Source organism: Falco naumanni, chromosome 19, assembly GCF_017639655.2.
Source record: "Falco naumanni isolate bFalNau1 chromosome 19, bFalNau1.pat, whole genome shotgun sequence".
Lineage (NCBI taxonomy): Eukaryota > Metazoa > Chordata > Aves > Falconiformes > Falconidae > Falco > Falco naumanni.
In genome coordinates, this window is record NC_054072.1 from 3616908 (window position 1) to 3638530 (window position 21623).

General features: G+C 46.6%; 1 protein-coding gene across 8 annotated transcripts in view; it reads left to right on the forward strand.

Moving 5' to 3' along the window:
- Positions 1-21623, forward strand: part of LOXL2 (lysyl oxidase like 2) — a 61404-nt gene that overhangs the window by 15413 nt on the left and 24368 nt on the right. For 3 of the 8 annotated variants that reach the window (XR_005831462.1, XR_005831461.1, XM_040618250.1), the window contains exons 2-5: positions 900-1027; positions 2247-2686; positions 5125-5300; positions 19734-19945. Coding sequence is in view for 6 of the 8 variants with exons in the window: in XM_040618250.1 (XP_040474184.1) it covers positions 2326-2686; positions 5125-5300; positions 19734-19945 (749 nt within the window). In the remaining 2 variants the exon portion in view is untranslated. Of the gene's footprint in view, positions 1-899; positions 1028-2246; positions 2687-3301; positions 3384-5124; positions 5301-19733; positions 19946-21623 lie in introns of those variants that run through there. The other 5 variants (XM_040618254.1, XM_040618253.1, XM_040618251.1 and 2 more) reach the window with 3 other exon arrangements.

Consider the following 21623-nt stretch of genomic DNA (forward strand, 5'->3'; position numbering starts at 1 on the left):
GGAGAGAGATCGTTTCGATCCAGCTTAGGTTTTGGTTAGTATTTGCTAGGGCTTTTAAAATCCAATTTATGCAGTAGCAAGAAACAACGGCCACATAAAACGAAGCAGGTCAAAACAGATGTTTAAGGAAGATTAAAACTGAAAACCAGATTTTTCTGAAGAGCGCTAGGCTTGCGGTTCTGCTGGGCTTGAAGTTAGCCACCCCCCCTTCCATATTTTTACTTATAACTAACATATGTTATTCTTCTCTTATGATCTAAGGGGGTTACTCAAATTTGTTATTTTTTTTATACTGTTCATGACAATTGCACTGCCCATGTGTTTATCCTCTGGGCTAAACACCATCTTGTATCCATGAAAAACATTGTTAAGAGGTTTCTTTTGAAACCAGTGCTGGTAGGTATTGAAGTCAGGCATGTCTGACTAGTACTAATGTGCTTTGACTCAGGACCCTTTTATTTTTACAGAACACATGTATCCTGCCCATCAACTGCATTTACTTTGTTTGCTGCTGGAGGGAGCAGCCTTGTGAAAGCAGTTGTATTTCCTTTCTTCCCCTCTGACGTGGGGCAGGACTTGTTTTACTCCTCTCTCTCTCTCAGCCTTACCACCTGGCCTGCAAAAAATGGAGAAATACCTTGTTTCCATAGCAGTATTTCTCTGAATGCCTGATGAAAATTTAAAAATCTCAATCTTGTGAAATCCGAGCGAAAGGATGTGGCTCCTTGAAACCAAATGTTTGTTTTCCAAGATATTTTTTTTTTTTGCCGCATATTCCCTCCTGCCCTGATTTAGTTAGACCTGCTGTAAAGTCTCCCTTTGCTTTTCTGTTTCTTCCCCTGCTGTCTGATGCTAGGCTTTTAACCCACGTGCTTCTGTGTCCTTTGTCTGTTCCGTAGGCGAATGCCTTTCACCCCCCCAGGTCTCAAAGCGCTTCAGTAGGAAACTGACGTTCACCAGCCCTGTTTAACGCAAGGGGAAACTGAGGCACAGCCCTGGCAGTGGCCTGCCTGAGGTCACGCAGCAGGTCAGTGCCCCAGCTGAGGTTTGAACTGATGTCTCTTGAATTTCAGGCTCCTTGCCTGGGATTTCTGATAGATCTCTTCATTAAGCAGCTCGAAAGGCTGGTTAATGTGTTTCGCTGTGTCTTCATACCAGTCTATGTGATCTTCTGGTTATTTTTTAGGAATACCTAAGACCTAGCAAAAATACTGGAGGCTTTTACTTTCTAGACATCTGATTTTGGAGCCAAGTCTTTCCCCTTTTCCCTCCCCTTTAGTGGCTGCCAGGAAATAATGGAGCTTTAAAGGGCTGGGGAGCTTTTTTCCCACTGCGCTCTGGCATTGCTTCATTTGGAAACTATTGAATCCTCACCCCCACATGTGCTGCTTGACCAGCTCCATGTGCTGGGTGCCTGAATGTGTGTATGTGAGTGGGAAGCGGGCAGAAAAGGACCAGGATTTAAATTTTGCACAGCATCTGGATGAAATTAATGAGTCAAAAAGTTGCTGGTTCACACCTTAAATGCTCCTTTAAGGATGTAGCGCTTGTATGACAAGTAAGTCCCTATCCAGACTTAGTAACCAAAAACTGGAACTCCAGTACTCCACCAGACAGACAAGGTTAGCCAAGCCTAATTCTGCAGAGTGTCTGTGTACAATAACGTTTGTGGATTCTCTACGGATGAAACCGGACACGCAGTGATGGAAATAAGTCTTTTATCATCGTATTGGGAAAAGCGTTTTCAATATAAATACCTCATTTCTGACCATGTTGTAATATATTTCATTACCCTCCTGGTTTTCCACTGTCTGAGTGATGGGTTTGGCTTCTTAATTGAAGGAGAAAAATGGTTCGGTTCTGGCTTGGTAGGATTTGAATCAAGGCTTGCCGTAGCTTGCTGGAGCCACTGAACTGCTGGATTTACAGAGAAATGGGAAAATCAGTCGCTAGCACTTGCAACCTGTAGAATTCTGCCCTGGAAAAAAATATTTTCCAGCTGAAACTATGTGGTAAGTTGATCTAAAATTACAGATGGTTTTGATGGGTTTGTTTTATTCTTTTTTTCTCTTGTTTTGTTTTGTTTCGGTTTGTTTATCCATCCCACAAGAGGTAATTTACTTGAGTTTGGTTTTCGCAGGCAGCAGTGGACATTGTCTCCACTACAGCTTTATTCCCTGCTGGAGCAAGATATATAAAGTCCGTTGTCACTGCCAAGGCTTACTCAAACTTTTCTTTCATTTCAGGACAGCCACACAGCACCTACCTGCACTGACTGGCAGCTGCTAGCAGAGGATTTGGCTCTGAGAGCTGTGAGCACTGAAAATGGAAAGATTCCTGGGTTTTACCCATAACCACTGTTTCATCATGCTGTTCTTCATCTCCCTGAGCCCGCTGGGCTTTGCCCAGTATGAACACTGGCCCTACCTCCCCGGTTACCCTGAGCCACCCCCACAAGTGTACCAGCCCCCACAGAGACCAGCAAATGTTCCCAAGATCCAGCTGCGGCTCGCAGGGCAGAAGAGAAAACACAACGAAGGCAGGGTGGAGGTGTTTTACAGCGGCGAGTGGGGCACGGTGTGCGACGATGACTTCTCCATCCATGCTGCGCACGTGGTCTGCAGGGAGCTGGGCTACGTGGAGGCAGTGTCTTGGCTACCCAGCTCCAAGTATGGAAAAGGAGAAGGTAAGGGAACTCCAGAGCAGTGGTATTGCGCTAGCTGTCCCTCCAGCTCCCAATTTGAGTGATAATTCCTGCAAATGTAACTGAAATTGCTTCCAGGTGAAGCAGTGCCTCTTTAAAGCAAGATCCCGTTAGATTAAACAGTTTAAATAATAGGTCTTTGCTCGTTTTGACTGAAACAAGTGAAGGAATGATGAGATAAAGTGCTGAGGGACCAGATTGTGGTGTGTGGACTCTGGCAGGGGGTGCTGGGGAGCAGGTGGTGGTGGGCAAGGGTAGGAGGCTCTACAGCAGCTAGTCCAAAAGGAAAACTGTAGTAAGTGTAACGTATAGATAGATGGTCTGTTTCTCTGTTCATGCCTCCATTGCCTTGCAGCAAGTCAAACGGGGCCTCTAAGTGCTCCTTCTTCCTATTCTTTTTTTCCTCTGAACTGTCTGGGCTCCAAACAAGCTGCCTACGTGGTGCTGTAGAAATCTTCCTTTTCCCCTGTTAGCCTCTCTAGAAATACATGCCTCATTTTCCGCCACGCAGACTAGCCTGAAAAACCCCAAAGGAGCATGCACGCTTCGTGTCCTATATAGGACTATATTTATAATAATTCTCTTGGACCCTCTCAGGCTGTTCCTGGTGGGGAAAAGCTATTCACACACACACACGTGCACCCCCCCAATTGTACGAGCTTTGTTCATCTTGGAAACGGTACGTGATGGACGTGTGGACGGTTGCGGGTAGCACCTTATTGCACCTCATTCGCAAATCTGTGCCGAACAAATACTTTTGAAAGGTGACTGTTTGTGTGTTGTAGCAACGAATTCTTCAAATCGCAGCGCTTGAGAGAGAATAGCTCTGTAATAGTGTAAAACCCAACAGATTTAATTGTCGTCTTTTGATACGCTGTTAAATGTTGACCTACGGAGAATTTTTTCTGCAAACACTGAAGCCTGGCACACTGTTGATGTAACTCACAGGTTATTTCCACTGCAGCAGGGATAAACGTGCTGTATGTCTGTTACTTTCCACCTCTTGTTAGTACTCACACCTATAAACTTGCCCGTAAAAGAGTACGCGGACCTTAACAGTGACTTGACTGAAATGCAAAACCTTGAATGTTGTCCCAAGCTGTGGATTTTGGCTCTTGAGCTAGAGCAGGAGATTTCCAAGGAGACAGAGGCCATGACATTTGAAAACAAACCGAAAACACTGCCACATGATATAACAGGAGTAAATGGCCTCTGGATGCCAGAATAGCGCTGGGTAAATCCTGATGCAGAGAGCCCGTGCAGGGGGAATCGTGCCTTCCTCCAACTGTAGAGTCAGGTTTTGCAGGAGCTCTTCCTGCTGTCCCGTCTGGGGAGCACAGCGAGGGCTGTCAGGTCCACAGTCTGGTGATGAACCAACTGAACTTTTTGGGGCTGCTGGAACAAAGCTGGGACAGCCAAGGGGAATAGCTACAGAATCTCCTAGTGGCTCTGAAGTCGGGCAATCTTTCCATCCAAAAGACGTGTGACTTTTCAGATTTTGTATCCTAAAAACTGGCAATTGCTTGTTGGCTTTTTCTCCCTGCAATTTAGGGGGCACATATCGGGGGGGGGGGGGGGGGGGGGGCGGCATGTGCCCAGCACATTTCCAAAGAGAAAACGTCCACTTTGAAACAAGGAATCTCAGCGATGCTGTTGGGTCTTTTGCTCTCACCTGCTCTTGGGAAAACATGACCTAAATTTTGGAGGTGTGACACTTACTGGTTGCTGTCTGCACATCTTAGAAGTGAGTTCTGAGGGACCTGATTTTTTAGAAAAGATAATGCATATATGGATGTACACGTGCGTGCTCACATGCACATGCTTTTGGCTGGAGGGGAAATGGTAATTACAGTCTGGAAACTGGATCTGGCAATTTGATTTCAAAGAGCACCCAAATAACAGGAGGTTCCAATCAGTAACGGTTGGTTCAAGCTTTTGCAAAAATGTGCTTTCAAAAAGTTAGGGCATTTAATCAAAACTTGGAGCTATCTCCTACAAGAGATTTAGTGAGGATTTGGTAAATGAGAAATGATGTAAATACAGAAGGAATGATTTGGTGAGTATGATTAGAGGGCAGAGTCTAATCAGCCAAATCGAGAGGGCCCGGTGACACTATGTGCTCTGAAGTGGCTGTCATCAGAGGAGGTCAGTTGTCACTGTGAGCAGGATTGCAGCAGAGATCTGCTTCAGCCTGGGAGTATTTTTTTTTATTATTTATTACCATGCAGATAAGGGAAAGCTGTTTCCAGTTAGCAAGCACTTGAGGTGGATCGTTGGGGTTCCTTAGCTGATGTATTCAAGCTTGTTTTAGCAGTAATCTCTTCCCTGACATAGTAAGAGCACAGCAGCCTTACTTGCTTTCAGTACAATCTAGATTTACCCTCTTTGTGAGTCTCAGTTCTATTTTCTTTCCCCTTCAGGGAAAATTTGGATGGACAATGTCCACTGTAATGGCAAGGAGACCACCCTGGCAGCATGCACTTCAAATGGCTGGGGAGTAACTGACTGCAAACACACCGAAGACGTGGGAGTGGTCTGCAGTGAAAAGAGAATCCCTGGCTTCAAGTTTGACAACTCATTGCTTAACCAAATAGAGGTAAACGTACTTAAAACTGCAAGCTGCTGATCCAAAAGCCTTCTGTGGACAGGGATGTCTGCTACTGCACATTGCAGGTTATCCCAGGCAGCGTTCCTAGATGCTGGCTAAAGGTGCAGCTTTCAGATTTCAGTTTCAGCTGTTCAGAGCATTATATATATACAATAATAATAATTTGAAAGGTTTTTTTATAGCATAAGAGTAAGTACGGGGAAAAATATATTACTCCTGTTCTGCAATCAATTTTCAAAATCGAAAACTGGTTTATTATATTTCTCAGAATGAAACTGGAGAGACGGGATGTGTGCTGTACTCAGAGACCTTACATCTGGGCAACTTTATTAGTTCATAGTACTAAACTACTGGGTTTTCTTTCCCCTGGTGCCTCCTTTTGGTACTGGGAGCAATTTGGAGGCCTGTGCTATCACAGGGGGCTCATCAGGTAGGGTTGGATTTGGAGGGGAATAGGGCATAAAACCATGGCTTGAAATGGGTGAATTTGTAAGGAAAGGTGTAAAGATATTTTTGCACAGTTTGGCTGAGCACTGATGAAGTAACCATGATAACTGCATAGAAATATTTGTGGGAATGGGGGATTAGTACTGGAAGTGATGGAAGGAATTGAAGAGAGGAAAACGTGGGCTGGTCCTTGGGGGAAAGGTTCTGGATTGTGGCTGGGTTCACCTGCTAGGCTGAGGTTGAGACTCTTGGGGAAATGACAGAAGCAAAATGTTTGAATCACCTTCCAGTGGAGTTGTTGGATTTCTGCAGAATAAAGACTTGGGGGAATGCTGGGCTGGAAAGAAGCTGGGCTGAGCTCTTCAAAGAAGGAAAATGTGGGTTTCTTTCCTTCAGCTTTTCAGGTTGGAAAGTATTTGTGGTGACTCAGCTAACATCTCCCTTGTTTCAGATGCCCTGCTGTTTCAGTATGTGAATTCAGTGGTTGCCCTTGGTCAAAATTTATCGAAAGAGCCTATCCAGGAACCGCAGTCAAATCTTATTTTAAGCAGACAGGGAGTCCAGGAGGTATCGCGTATCACAGTGCGGTTTCCATGCCTGAATTCTGTCTTTGTTCATGATCTGAAACAATGGATACAGCCTTCTTTATCACTTTAAACCAAAATTGTTCTAGCAGTTATTTCATAGTCGCTGATGTAGAAAGGATCCTCCAGCATTTTCTTCTACCAGATTTTTCCACTGGAGGTTCGTGCGTACTTGACAAGGGAAGAGAATGTGCTCGGTCAAACCTTTCCTGGCCCTGCTGAGGCTTTAGGACGAACACTGTATGGCTGAGCAGGCAGCATTCAGCACTTTGTCACGAAAGTCTTCCGTGCAAGGGTGCAGGTAGAAGATATGAGAGCTGAAATTCTCTTCCTTGCCTTGATCTTGCTTCGCTTGGCTAAGGAGGGAAGGGAGGCTTTCCGGAGGGATCCCAAGCTGCCTCTGTCAATGGCACTCTTGTTGCTCGGGGGATGAAACGAGATCATGGAACGTCAGTGATGGCTTTGGCAGATGCACGCTTCCCCAAAGCCACAGTGAATCCTCAAAACAGAGGCTTGGAAGAAAAGATGCTTTAGTCTAGACGGAGGTCACCTCATTCTGAGATGCTTCGGATATTAATCATAAAGGCTTTGGAGGGCTCTGCTTTTCCATTAGCTAAGCACTGGAGTTTGACTAATGAATTGAACACATTGGGTAATTGAGGGTTAGCTCGTGCTGGTGCTGTGTGGGTGCTTAAGCTTCACATGTGATAAGGGAAGTGAATCATGAGATTGAAGTGGTTCGTGCAGCAGAAGCCTGGGCACATCAACGGGATCACTCAGGAGAAATAGGTGTAAGGGAAGTCCTGTTCCCCACGTCCTGGTAACTCTCGGCAGCGAGGGCATCCACTGGTGTGACAAGGAACAGCATTCACAGCAATTGCTAAGGGGCACTGGAGACTAAAGTCACTGAACTGGTGGGGAGAAAAAAGTAACATAGAAGAATAGCTTTATTTTTAAGTACCCTCACTAAACCGCGAGCTGTCAGCCTGGCTGTCCCTGTGACTTTGTCCTGACAGTAGAAAATAGTGTTGTGTTTTCTGGGCAGTGACTGCTGTCGCCCTGGCTCTCTGCATCCTTCTGTGTGTGTGCTTCTCCCCTCCCTATTGCTGCCTGAATTTTATGAACAACTTAGTACCATAGCGTTGCTTCAACTCAGCAAAACCAAGTTGATTTTTCCTATATCCCTATAAGATCGCTGGCAGCTGAATGGTTCTTTTTCTGCTGGTTTTGTTGCAGCAGGATCAAGGCTAAAGGTGATGTGCTATAAATTTTTAAGATGCCATTGTGAAAGTACTTTTCAGTCACAGCTACTTGTCAAATTTTTAAGCTCTTTTCCCCTCTCTCAGCTTTTCTCTTCTTCTTAATCTTTGCTTTATCTCATTAGCAGCTGGCGTGACATAGTTTGAGTCAAAGATGGTGAGCAGGGTTACTCATAGGGTCATAAACTCCAAAACAGGGAGGTCAAAAGGCTTGTGTGAGTGCAAGTTGAAAGTCTTTGCCCTTCCTAACATGCCTGGGAATTCTGCATATCATGCCTCACATTCATCGGAGGAAACATCATCGTTTTGTAAGCTGCTGACTTCTGCCGTCTGTAGCCCAAAGCTTGCCCAAGTGATGTTTTTTCTTTGGAATGAGATCAGTGGTTGAGGGGCCTGGAATTTTTTACTTAGCAGCAATGCTGTGGTCAGGTCTCTCCACCAGTCCCACTGGCTTCAGCATTGCACTGACAGAGCTAAACCAGCACAATCCCACTGAGAATGCCAATGGAAGATATTTCAGTTTGGTTTAAAACCAGGCTTTACTTAAAATAGCCCTGGATTAAGATGATGCGCAGAGCTTATGTATTCAATTACACCTTCCAGCGTTGCTTTCCCACACCAGTTTGCAACAGCTGTAACGATTCCCAAATGAATCCAACTGTCGCAAAATGATGGTTTTTACAGCCAGCAGATTAAGAGGAGCGAGCGCTGACTTCAGTGTACGTTCATGCGTCAGGGTGCAAGTTGCAGTGGGGTAGGAGCAGCTTTTGTTCTGCTTCCCCATTGCAAGTTGCAAGCGTCCAGGGCAAATCCGTGCGTTGTGCAGCCTGGTTAACCCATCGCCCAACTCGTGCCATCACCTTTGGATTTCCTTTGCCTGTAATAGGGAGCTCTGTGTGTTCCCACTGCCAGGGGCAGCTGGACCATCTTAAATTCATCATTTAGAAAGTGTCTTAGACCCTTTAGTGCGAAGTTCTCTGAGGCTGCCAAGGGCTGCTAAGATTTAACGCGGAAAGCCAGTAGGCATAAGACAACATCTGACTTCATTTTGACAGGGCTGCAGCTCAGAGGGGCTGTGCAAATTGACATTCGCTCAAATCTGGCCTTGCTTCCTAAAATCTGACAGGCAAAGAGTTCACACTCTTTTAAAAGCAACGTGATACCCCTCGGGGTAGAGTTTATTTTTATTGGACAATGTACATACATCCATTTCCCATCTTGGAAATGCTGCAGATAAGCAGTATAGGGTGAAATTTTCCATCACCATAAACCACTTATGCATGAATGCGCTTAGACAGATCTTTTCCTATCGCAGTTCATATTTTGAGGGTTACGTCACATCTCTTCCCATCCCTGAGCCTTTCCATTCCCTGCCCTGCTGGGAATGGGCAGTGCCTGACCCTTGCTTCTGTACAGAAGTTGCTGGTCACCGGCCACAGTGAAGCATCTCCGTCTGGGGTGGGTGATGATGGAAGATCTGTGGTAAGAAGGAGGAGGCAGGCAGGAAGAGGTTAACTCTTCTAACAGCACCAAGGTTGGGGCAGGTCTGAAATCCATCAGTCTCTTGCTGAAGGGCAGAGAAACTCCCATCGGTTTTGCTTGCTATTTGCTGCAGCCACTGCAGCTTTTTAGCCTTGGGACTTGTTCAAAGGATTATTTCTTGGAGAGTGATGAACGTGTGTAGCAGGACAGCCCTTTCGTGGGCTGCTGGCGGGTCACAATTAGCCTGATGGCCCTTTAGCTCAGTGGCTGCGTAAACACTGAAGGTTGCTCACCTTCCCAAAGCTGGGAGGGCAGCGTCTGTTCAGTGCTGCCCTGAGCGTGATGACATCAAGTGCATTTTCCAGAGGGGCTTTTCCCCCTCCACTTTAAAGTATGTGTATGCTACATACGCAGACGGTTTGTCATTAATGGAGAGAGAAGGGCTCGTGGTTTGACTTTGCTATTACCCCTTTGCCTCTGGGGGTGTTAGGAGGGGGAAAGTGGGTACGTATCCTGCTGATATCGCATCCTCTCTCTCTCCCTAAAGATGCCAGTTCTGTGGGAGTAAGCTGTTTACCCCAAAAGGGTGTTTTTTTTAAAAAAAAAAAGAAAAGCAGTAGCTGGGCTTGGAAGTGCTGCAAGTGTGTGGCTGAGCGTGGCTTAACCCAGTAACTGCATGTGAATGTGGAGGCTGCCACAGCCGCGTTGGGATGGGAACTGGATGTTGGTGCTGAACCTCCTTGCTTCAGTCCTCCACAGAGGCATCTGCGCATCCAGTATGATGGAGCCAAAGGTGCTGCTAAAATAACACCATTGTTTAACTCAGAGTTTGATTTTTTGCTTGCATTCCTTCTCTTTTAGTCACAGCCTGGAGTAAAAGCTGTGTTTGGCGTACTCTAATTCACATTAGTGGCTTGCTGTACAACTTGGGTCTAACCAAAGTCTTACCCACTTTATCCATAATGGTAACTCTTGGAGGCTTTACAATGTGGTGGGCACTTTGTGAGTGGTGTCTTGGGAGCTCCAGGGAGAGGAAAAGTTTAGTCATGTTGGTTTTAAGTGCTCAAAGCGTGTCTGAGAACGCAAAAACTGGTTGCCGATTGTGATGCAGTTTGGGAGGGACAGACAGTAAGTGCTATAAATACATCCACTGAACTGCAATAATCCAAGCTTCGTAAAATATAACAAGTGGAATCTGCTGCTTTAGCCAAAGATCTCTGAGCACGTGGGGCCTTGTGCTTGACAGCACAGCTAAATGAAGGAAAAGAGCTGAGAGCAGAATCTGTGCATCTAGGGGACCGACCCGCGCTCCTCCTCCTCCTGACATGAAAGGTATAAAGAGCAGGACGAAAGGATGAAGTCAGTGCACAAGGTGCGGTGCGACTGTTGGTTGTTTCTTGTCTTGCAGTTCACAAGTGTCTGGAAGTGGTCAGGTGGGTAGTGTGGACCTGCCTTAAGGTTCCTTTGCGCGATGCCAAAGCCCGCCGTTTAAATGTATGCACGGTCTCAAATGTTTTCCTAAGTCTTTGCAGGATGCCAGAAGCTCTGAAATCAAAATGATTTAATATATGTTCATGAAACCATGAGCAGGGAATGCCATCCCTGCTTTTTCAAGCAGTTCCCGCAGCCACGGTGTGTTGTCCAAACACAGCGCAGGCCAACCTGCGACTGCCTTACTGGGTTGACCAGCAATTTTAAGACCACAGCAACTAACTCCTACCCTTAATATTTTTCTTAAATAAATGCACGATATGTTGGGGTTTTTTTAAAACTATCCCCCTAAACATCCTTAATAAAATATTTGTTGTCCACCCTCTTCCTCTCTGTGCACATACACAGGCTCCAAATAGGACATATTCTAAATATATCAAATTGCTGCAGCCGTTACAAATTCACAAATAGATCTGGTACCTGAGACCAGACCATAACTTCGGCCAGACGGTGGGCAGACAAGGTCTAGCTAAACATACCAGGCTGTGCTGCTATTTCTGTCCTTTTTTCCCTTCAGGGTGTATGTGAAATATATAAATTTAAAAAAAAAAAAAAAAATCTCACTTCAAAGCCCAGTGGCTCAAAAGCTCTGGTTCTGCCAGGTTAAAAGTGGGTTGAACTATATTGTCCGTTTTTCTTAACCAGTGGGACAGGGGGCTGCGGGGTCCTGCTCGGAGCTCTCAGTTAAATTGGTCTCGGTGGATGAGGCTGTATAAAGTGTTCCTGTGTGCTGAGCTGCTTGTGACTGGAAGGTGTAAGGAGGGGAGCAGGAGGAGGAGGACAGGGGCATTGTCTGTGGCTTGGTACACAGACAAATCTTCCTCTTACCTAGCATTTTGCCATGCAAACCAGTGGAGACTCTCTCCAAGCTGTGGGGAGTTGCAGCTTAGGTCACCACCATCTCTGACTTGAGCTCTATGTCTCGACTGTCCAGTTCTCAAGAATGTTTGCCAATAAAACGTTTATTTGCCTGTTTGTTGTGACAACAGTGGTTTAATTTCTTTCCCGTTCGTGGAAATATTTACTTTTCTAAACATAAACCTGTATGTAATGCCAATGCTGATGCTCTGTGTGTCTAGAAGGGGTCTTCAGCATCTTGTCTGGAGCTAACTCCAGACAAATATATTAATTAAGCTGCCGTTGGGGTATGTGACTGTGTTTCTTTAGTGCTATGACTTTAAAGTCTGTGTGATGGCTTCTAATTGCTTGCCTCAATGGTTTGTTGTTTGTTGGTTTTTTTTGTGATGGCTTGTGGCATGTCAGGATGCTAAGTTTGCTGGGCAGAGTTGGCACTTGTCATCGAGTGGGAGCTACGAGCTATGGAGCTGGTGGTGCTGGGAGAGCACCAGGGCTGGTTTGGGTTTGGTGCAGTTTTTCGGGGAGCAGTTAACCTGTTAGTCTCCTTGCACCGACTGTAACCAGAGCTGACAGCTGTTGTGCTGGATGCGACACCATTTCTCTTGTTACACCAAATATTTAACGATGCCTGAGAACAGAGTACGATCTCGTTCTGTTTTGCAGTGCAGAGGTCAGGTAATAAATTTGGCTAGCTTGCAGCGTCTGATCCAGATTGTCTTTAAAATAGCTCAGTGGAAAGGAAACAGAGAATGTAAAAGCTTTGTTCGTCGAGGAAACCCTCAGACCGTGATGCATGCAGAACAGAGCAGCATCCTATCCCTAAGCTGAGCCTCCCAGCCATGCCAAAGTATCTCCAGGGTTCAGTGCTCCTGCCTTCCCTCGCTCGCTTCTATCACCAGCGTTTCTTTTCTCTAGTGCTTTTCATTAGCCTGCTTTGCATTGGCAGTCATGAGGCTGCTGCTGAAGCGTTTCACAGCTTAGCAAAGGCTTTTGTCATTTATAATCTGCACTGTATTTGCTCCTGGACCCTAATCCTGAATTGCACTCTCATCCCTTACCCTTTTGTACTGCACAAACCCAGAACAAAAAGTGCTCGCAGTCCAATACAGTGTAACATTCCCAGGGGACTGCTGTCCCCCCGTAGGCAACCCGTCTTTGTCTTGCAGCATCTATTTCACTGTGTTTATTTAGCACTGGGAACTTGTTAGTGACTCAGAAGCACAGCTCCAGATGTTTAAATCAAAACAGATTCCACCCATTCCTATGTATGTGAAGAGATAGCTTTTAAAAAGTCATCTTCGGGGCAAAAGACTTGGTAGCTGAGACTTCACTGGGAGTGAGTGAAGTGTTTAAATATAGGAGAGAAGATGCCTCTGGGGTGAGACAAGTCTATGTGGAAAGATCTCATGTTATGTTCTTAATTGGGGGGGGAAATTCAATTCGTTTCTTGTCTGAGTTTGCAGCCTGGTGTTTGGGAAGCCAAGAAATCGTGGAGCTCCGTTGTAAGTGAAAAATGATGGTTTGAATAGATTTCAGCAGCTAAGGGGCGGTGGGATGGGTCAGGCATAAGGAAGGAAAGAGCAGTTCAAATGGATCATGGGGAACTCTTAAAGCAGGAGAGTGATGCCTATGGGCTTAGACAGAGGTGGTAGCACATGTGTTCCTTGCAGTTGTTAAATCGAGGGTTTGTGGTAAGAATTGCACCTTTGCCTAAGCTGTCTGCCTGTACCGTCACCTGCTGATCAGAGAGGCAGCTCTGGATGCCCCCTCGCTCAAGCTCTGCAATACTTAGCATCACCCGTGGTGATGTTTTTTTTAAAAAAAATAATAAAGTAAAATACACAGAAGGGAAAAATCTCATTCTGGTTCCCTTTCTGCCTGTATTTAAATCATTTCTCTGGCTGTAGGGGAGATGCAACCATAGCTTTTCAGACTCCGTGCATTTCTTATTCAGACTCCGTGCATTTCTCTAGCTGGTTTCTTAATGTCATCGCTGAGCCCGTGTTTAAAGTGAGGGTTGAGATGCTCTTCTGAAGACCCCCTCTGGAATCCCAGTTGCTGTGGCTTGCTTTTGGCCAGGAGCAGGTGGTTAAGAGCCGGGTTAGCGTCTGCAGTCTGCAAAGTAGCAGTCGGGTTTCGAGGAACGGGATCTCCTCGCTGTATTGATTACTTGTGGATCCTCAGGGCTGTGGCAAGAAGAAAAGGGTATTGCTGAGCTTGGGCAGTGGAGGACACAAGGGTGATGTCCTGGACATAATTGTTCTGCCAACACAAAACACATGGCAAAAGGTGAAAGAAAATATTATGAAAGTTGTGTCAGTTTTTGCAATCAGATCCGAAGCCATGGGGGAAGCATTTGGTTCAGAGAGTGGAAACAAAAGCGGCTGAGGCTCATGTGAAAACTTTCCAAGCCAGGAATCCTTTTGTGAAAAATCAGAAACAAACCCCTTTCTTTTTGCTGTCTCCGGGCAGGCCCTGGCTTTCTGAAGCCAAGGTTCATCCGTTTCGTAACGGAGCACAGCACGCTCGCTTGCTGTCGGCTTTTGTGTCCAGGACTGGAGAGGAGTAGCAGCGCAGGTCTTGGATGTAGCTCATGGCAAGGAAAGGAGTGAGGTGGAGGGGAAGATAGCCCAACCCAGAACAGTCTGACCCTTTCTTTTTTTCCTTGTTTTTGTACTAATTTGTATTGTAGTGATGTTGGAAGTCCCAAGTGAAATCACATCTTTGCTTTGGGCACATACAGGTGAGAGGCCCTTGCTGCAGAGGCTTTGCCATTCAAGCAGGTGAGGTGGGCTTAGCATCGTCTTCCCTTTCCAGAAGGACCGAGCGAGAGGCCAGAGGTAACAGTGAGGAGATGGGGAAGTGAGTTTGTGTGGCTGAAATCACGCAGGAGATCTGAGGCAGTACTGAGCAGGACCTCTTCGGCCTCAGACCACAGAGTTATTTCAGCTTTCAGCCGATTTTTCTACTGCTATGTACAGTCGGGTGGTTCCAGTGCAAAGCAGGTTGATGTGGAAGCCAGAGCATTGAATCTAGGAAGAGATGTACTACGCTTCCTCCCCCTACCCCCTGTACCCAGCCTTATCTTGCTTTGTTTCTTCACACCTTTTGAAGCTAAGGAGGCTTAAGCAGGAGAAAAATGCCTTAGGATTTCTTGTTGGTTGTGTGCTTATTTCTTTAACGCATCTCCTCTGTGCCGCAACGGATGCCTTTTGATGAAAACAAAGCTGCAGCTTGATAAATGAGACCAGTAGCGATGGAGCAGACCCACAAACTCTGTGCACGGGGTCAGCGATGTGGGACGTGCCGTCCGGTGAACGAGCAGCCTGCTGGAGAGCAGAAAGCAAAGGCAAGAGCTGACTCAGCCTCAAGTATGTGGGTGGGAGTGTTTCATAAGCACGGGAGAGGTTGGAGGGCCAGGTCTGAATCATGTAGTAGCCGAGTTCTAAAGATTTGGAGTTTGGGGTGGAGGGGAAGGGAAAAGGCTGGCAAACACATCTCCACAGCTGTTGGCCTAAACATGTGGAAATTGCGCAAGGCTCGCTGAGAAGAGGGGGGGACTGTCATGCCGTGAGCCATGAGAATTAACTCTCTGGTTTGGGGCTTGCTCTCTTCTCTTGCTCTGTGGGTAAAAATTCCCAGCAGCACTTTTTTCTCTCCTAGCAAGGGAGCTGAGCTGTGGGGTTGTGCACGCTCTTCCCACTCTCCTGCTATGTGTTCCTCAACCTCAGACTGAGCAAACCACATCCCGTCGGCTTTGGGGCTTGGGGCCTCTCTTTCCCTACCTATAATTTGGGGTGCAATCAACCCAGTTTGATTTCCTAGAGGTGATGCTGCACTTTGGTGAATGACTGCTTGGCTCCTGCAATATTGTTGAAGGCTTTACTTTATGGTTGATACCTGAGGTGGGAGCTTGGCAGATGCGTGTGCAGGTTCTCGGTTACAGATACCTGTTTGGTGATCCTCGGACATCCTTCAGAGGATTTACTGAGCTACCTTGTAGCTTTATTGTACGGCTATAATGTGAGCATAAGTCAGGCTTTCAGAGATGAGGTTTCCGTGTTGATGTGACAGCTCGTTGTAGGCGTTTGTCTCCACGTGTACATAAAGTATGGAGAGGGTGAGTTAAAAAAGTCTGCTCTAGCTATTAAGGATTGTTTGCTTCTGATTTTTATGTGGAGTCTGTTTTCACCATTAGCCCAGCTGCTCTACACGTTGGTGTTGGAAGATAAAATATGCCTGTGTTTGCATTATTGAATACTCCCAGCATAACAAAAGCTCTGCGGTGAAGGAAAACCGTTCAGATCTGCGGAGTTATTGGAAGATTAAAGAACAAAGTAAGTATATTGTAGGTTTCTCTCAAGGAGAAAGCTACAACATACTTATTTTGTTCTTTAATCTTCCGATATAAAGCTGAGGTCTACAGCATGTTGAATTCTTCTCAGATGTTTTGCTGTTTGTTTAGACTCGGTGGAAACCCTCGAGCTGCTGTGTCAATAATTCTCTGCTCTAAGCCTGCTCACTGTGAGCAGAAAGGGGGATGGATGTGGGTTGGTTTTGCTCTCAGACAGATCATGAAAATGTCATTGCATGCTGGTCTGCTATAGCTATCTGAAGATTGAAATACCCTCGAGGGAATGAAATGATGGCTTCTTTCTTGCTAGTTTGCTCACTTTTTTTTTTGTTTCCTTTTTTCCCCTTCCTTGGCAAATGCAGGCAAAAAAAAAAAAAAACCCAACACATGACAAAAGAGTTAGATTCACTACACAGAGTCCCAAGTCAGAACAGGCTTTCTTTTTGTGTCTATGTCAGCATCTCTGGGGGAAGAGAGATGTGTTGTGGGACCTTTGTACCAGAGCCTGCAGTGCCTGAGGGGTCCTGCTGGCTCCGTCAATATTTTTTCAAGTCCAAGAGCAAACGATTCAATTTGCACCTTATTTTTCATTTCTGTAAAATGACCAGCGAGAGCAACCCAGGCCAAACAGTTAGTGGAAAAGACATGCTCAAGCACACAGCCTGGAAGTGGGAAATGTCGAGTCCTAGGTGGGGTCACAGGTACCGCACTAGGTCAGGGCACCCCGAGATCCTGTACTGGGACTCCAGCACTGCCACTTGTGGGGTGGTCAGAGCTCTTCTGGAAACAGATATGTAGCAACCCATTTTTATTTGCTAAGCTGCTGGACTAATTGCAAAAATAACAGGCAAATCATAAGGTACCTAACAGCATTCTCAAGGTTTCCTTTGGTTTTTTCCCCCAACTATGTGACTTCTCTCTTTTCCTGACTCAGTGGGCTGGTTTCTTTCTTTGCCTGTTGCTCTGATGACAATAAATCCCAGCAAGGGATTCACAAATCCATCCAGAGTTTTTGAACATTAAAATACACCCTCTGGCTTGGAAAATCTGAGAGATCCAGATGCTCGGAAGCTGCAGGAATACAGCAGGGAAGAATTGCTGCCTGTTGCCCTGTTCAGATGCTCTTTCCTCAGCATCTGTTATTGGCAGCTGTCAGAGACAGGGTGGATGTCTTTGTTTTTGTGCAACACCGCTCCTGCGAGGTTGGTGGAGTGGGAAGAGGAAAAAACGTGCTCGATCAGAATGTTGGGTGCTTTAGAGCTAGAGGTTTGGTTGACGTTCCCTGCTGCAGGAGGGATCTTCATGTGGGGGTTAGGGTTGGGACCTCAGGATACCGGGTGTGATTTCCTGCCGTCGTGGTCTTGGGAGAAGCAGTTTGCTCTCTCTCCGCGCCTCAGTCTGCAAAGGACGCTGAGAATCGCTGCTTTCTCCCATCCTTTGAGCCCTCTCTTTACCTCGGAGGCTTTTCAGATGTGTCGCCACCTTCCATCTCGGTGAAGACCTCTGATGACGCAGTAGTGAGAAGAGCGATGTATTAATGACGACTAATAGGCGCAGTGCGGGAATGACGATTCTGCCGCTTTGCGGTGGAAGCATCAAGCAGATGTCTAACATCTGGAACGGCGCTCTGCACGATTCAAATGGGGCTAGTGACTGCTGTCATGCAGCTTCCTCGCAGCACACAGGCATCCCAAACGTCGCTCCTGAATGTGAAATCGCACTTTGTTCTGAACGCTCCTCCTCTCCGTCATCCCGAGGACCAGCCGCAGCCTCCCGTCCATCTTCGATCCAAGCAAAATGGAAACGGCTGTCAAGAAAGCACGGGTGGATTTTAGCAGGTTGCTGATGTCGGGTCTAGTCAGAGAAAATGTTCCGTTTCAGTTCCTTTAATATGCAGCAGGGCTGATACTGACGTAACTACATGTAGCAAACATACTTATGGCTTTACATAGGGTGGCTATATCCGGCAGTCACAGACAGAAAAACTCATTTAGGCTGTCTCACCCGCTTTCTCAGCTGTCAATGCAAATTTCCTCCTTTAGTTACTACCTTTTCATGTGCTCTTCCAGTGCAATTTTAAGCTTTGGCTGGCTGGCTGTCCTTTGGGGTTAATCCCTTTAATAGGCTTTTATTAAAAACATTTTTAGATCTTCAGAAGTCAAAGCTATTTCCAAATGGATTTAAGGCTTGTTTCCTGGTGAAGAAGGTAGAGGGGAGCAGAGAAAGGAGGTGCTCTCTCAGGCAGCACTGGCCCGTAGCTCCAGGTAAACATGCTTTCTCCATCGAGTGAAGAGCTGGAAACGTTTCATAAATTGCACCAGGGGAAAAGTGAGTTGCAGGCTTTGGAAACCAGCTTGGGGAGGCCTTCCGTGCACAGAGGCTCTGATACTTTCCTGACAGCACACAGTCTGCGATATTTTAGGAGAAACTGCCAACCAAATTCAGGAGAAACTCTTTGTGTTGCAAATGGACTTCCCAGATTGCACAGGAGGTGTACAAGTCCGCTTTTGCAGCGGACCCTTAAAGTGTCTCAGACGTAACAAACTTGGATGTGGCTGTGATTACTTTTTCTTCCCGAGGGCTACAAGAGCTTGCAAAACCTATAGCACTATCCTACTGGGTGAATCCCAACATCCCGTTTTCCACGGTTACCGGTCGGGGGTATCTCATGGATGCTCCAACTGAGTTGCTGGAGGACTGAATTCTTGCAGCTGAAGCTGAAAGGAGGAATGGGTGATCTGGTTTGTTGTAAAACTAGGAGTAAATGTAGACAATTTAAAAAAACAAAAAAAAAAAGGGGGGAGGGAAAGCCTTAAGGGACTTGCCCAAGGTGGTGTGGGCAGAGCTGTGGAGGAGCTGCCGGCCCCTTTCTCTGCCCCGCAGCAGGCTCTTTTGCTGCAGTTGGTTTCCATTTGCTTGGGATCTGTTTGTCATATCAGTGTTGGTGAAGGATCTGGAGAATGGATGTGCCACGTGTAGTTTGCAGGACTTTGCACGTCCTGCTGTGATCTCCCTGACCTCACTACCTCTCCCTGCTGCTGGTCGGTAACGGGAGGCCCGTGTCTCTTTAAAGCTCTGGGCATTTTTCTTTTCCAAGCGGTTGAATTTGAGCGAGGGGAGGGGAGGATTCCTCAGTTCTGATGTAACTGTTAGCAGAACCACGTGGGTTTTATACATTTTTGACAAGCAAAGGTCTCCTGGAAGCGAGTTATAAAATTTTCAGTAGCTCTTTTGTAATCGCTTGCCACAGCGGATATTTTCCAGTCGGCTTTTGCTTTTGGCCTTGGGTCCCTGCGTGGCTGGTTCATGCAGTGCCCTCACGTAGGCTTCAAATGTGAAATCCATTCAACTTTCATGACTCATTTGCTGTCCCAAGTAACGCTTCAGCTGGAGGAGGAACCTGGCGTGGGGAAGCGGTGGAATGCCAGTGTCAGCACATCGGGTTCCCAGCTTTCACAGCGTTTGCCCAGGCCAGGTGGGGAAGGGATGCCCAGTGCCTCGATGAGAGCCCCAACGTCCTTCCCTGCCAGGGCTCCCGCTTCCCTGCACCCTGCCAGCATTCAGGTGGCCCCAGCAGAGCCAAGCTTGGTTCACTTCCACGGTAGCTGGGACTAAATTAAGGTCACTGTGCTGCTGAAACAATCCGCTTCGATGAATTTAAATAACAGAGGAGATTTGTTACGTAGCCGTTTGTAAAATAATGCCTTTTTTTTTTTTTTTTTTTTTAATGAGAAAAAGCATCCTCTTTCGCAGGATGGAGGATGGATTTGCACAAGGTAGAAAGGTTTGCTTCCCTGGTGTCTCTTTTCCTAAACAGCTCTTCCTTTCTGCCTCCCTCTAGTCCAGCCATAACCCTGAACAGAACTGATTTTTATTCCCCACCTCGAAGCTACACAACCAGATTCCTTGCAAGCCAGCATCATTTGTGTTTCTTTTATGCTTCCAGAACATGAACATCCAGGTGGAAGATATAAGGGTCCGTGCCATCCTCGCCACCTACCGCAAGCGGGTGCCTGTCACAGAGGGTTACGTGGAGGTGAAAGACGAAGGGACCTGGAAGCAGATCTGCGACAAGCACTGGACCATGAAAAATTCCCGAGTTGTCTGTGGCATGTTTGGATTTCCAAGCGAGAGGAAATACAACACCAACGTCTACAAGTAAGAGCAGAGCTTTGTATGAGACACAAGCATGTTTCTTTGAACACTTGGGGCCTTGTTCAAAAATGCAAATTGTCAAATGACACTGGAGACCTTGAGGTAGAAAAACCTCCAACTGCTTCATGCCTTCAGATCACATTTTCCTTCTGTGTAAATATTTGAAATGTCAAGCATTTCCTTGTGCAGACAGGGGAGCTGTTTGATCCTCACCGTTCTGGCTGAAGACCTGCTGCAGCATCAGTTGTCGTCTTTGATAGGTCCTATCGTAGGACGTGTGGACAGTCGGCCCAAGAAATCTTTTCTTTTTTTCCTTCCAGCTCTAGGATAGCCATTTCCTCCACCAGTGATAGGTTCTGTGTCGTGTGCAGGGGATGGATGGGAACAATCTGATCACACTCTTCCAGTAAACCCATCAGCTGCAAGAAAATCTTAACTGCTTACCCCATCCCTCTGCGGAAAGCCAGCTGTAGGGTCAGATTTGGTAGGTGCTGAAAGCTCCGACTGAGTAATCTTGGAAGAAAACAGGCTTTTGTTGTGCTTCGTTGCCCAGGTTGTTCCTTCCCACTACTGCATGCGATTCCTGGTCTCACACCTCTCCTGACACGTTTACCCACACTCACCAGCCACTCTGGCTCTCACGGAGGCTCACGGTCCGTGGTTCATGGGTCTCCAGCTGCCAGGTCACCCCCAAAGGAGCAGACTTCCCAGTAAATCTCCCAATGTTAACCCCAGTTCAGCTCCTTTGGCACTGGCTATTCCTCAGTGTCGCAGGCTGGAAGAGCAGCCAGCCATCTCCAGCTGCATGACTTTTTCTGTCCATTAAACCCGCGCTGAGCTAAAAATGTCAGTAGTGCCTCCGCGCTGCTCTTCCCAATGCTGCTTCTGCATCCGAGGTGGGGCTTGTAGAGGGATGCAGTTTGGAGCATGGTATCAGTGCTGCTTTTTCTTCCTATAATTGTAGATTGCTTTAAAGTGAGGGAAGAAAACAGTGATCCATAGGGGGAATGTTGTGTCTTCCAGGAGCTACAAGCTGATCGGTTTAGGCTGTGTTTCCCGTTTCTTGAAAACCAGGAGCTCTGGTCTTTGTTGTTGTCGTTGCTTCAGCTTGCATTTTGTCACCAGCCTTCGTCACAGACATGGTTCTTCCTACACTGTTCCCTAGAAATAACACCCTAAAGCAGATGCAAAATAGTTTAAGTGAAATTCAGTCTCGTTTCTTTCCTACACTGTGACCTGTGGAGTGGGAAAGCATCAGCTGGTTAGGGGGAGAACTGAATTCTCCAGGCAGGAGTTGTGGTTTTCCTGCCTGCTCCTTTTGGCCTGTGCAATTGCTCCTTCGGAAAACTCTCTCTGGAACTGCCTGGCCACGTTTCATTTCTTTCATTAGCAAGAACGTGATCAATCAAAGTGGTCCTTAGGTTGGAATAGCGTAAAGCCACATAGCAACACAAAAGAAGATAAAAGAAATAACCCAAGTGAAATTCTGTTTTCAGGCTTCCCGGGGAGATGAGTAGTGAATTTGTAATTGCTACCAGGCAGCCTCATGTTTTGCCCTGGCTGTCAGTTAGAGGTGTGTGTGCTTCCATCACTGCAGCATGTCTCCCTCAAACTCATCTCCGAGATTCCCATCCCCTGCATCAGAGGCAGGAGGGCTGGATAAATTACCTGTAGTAAGACA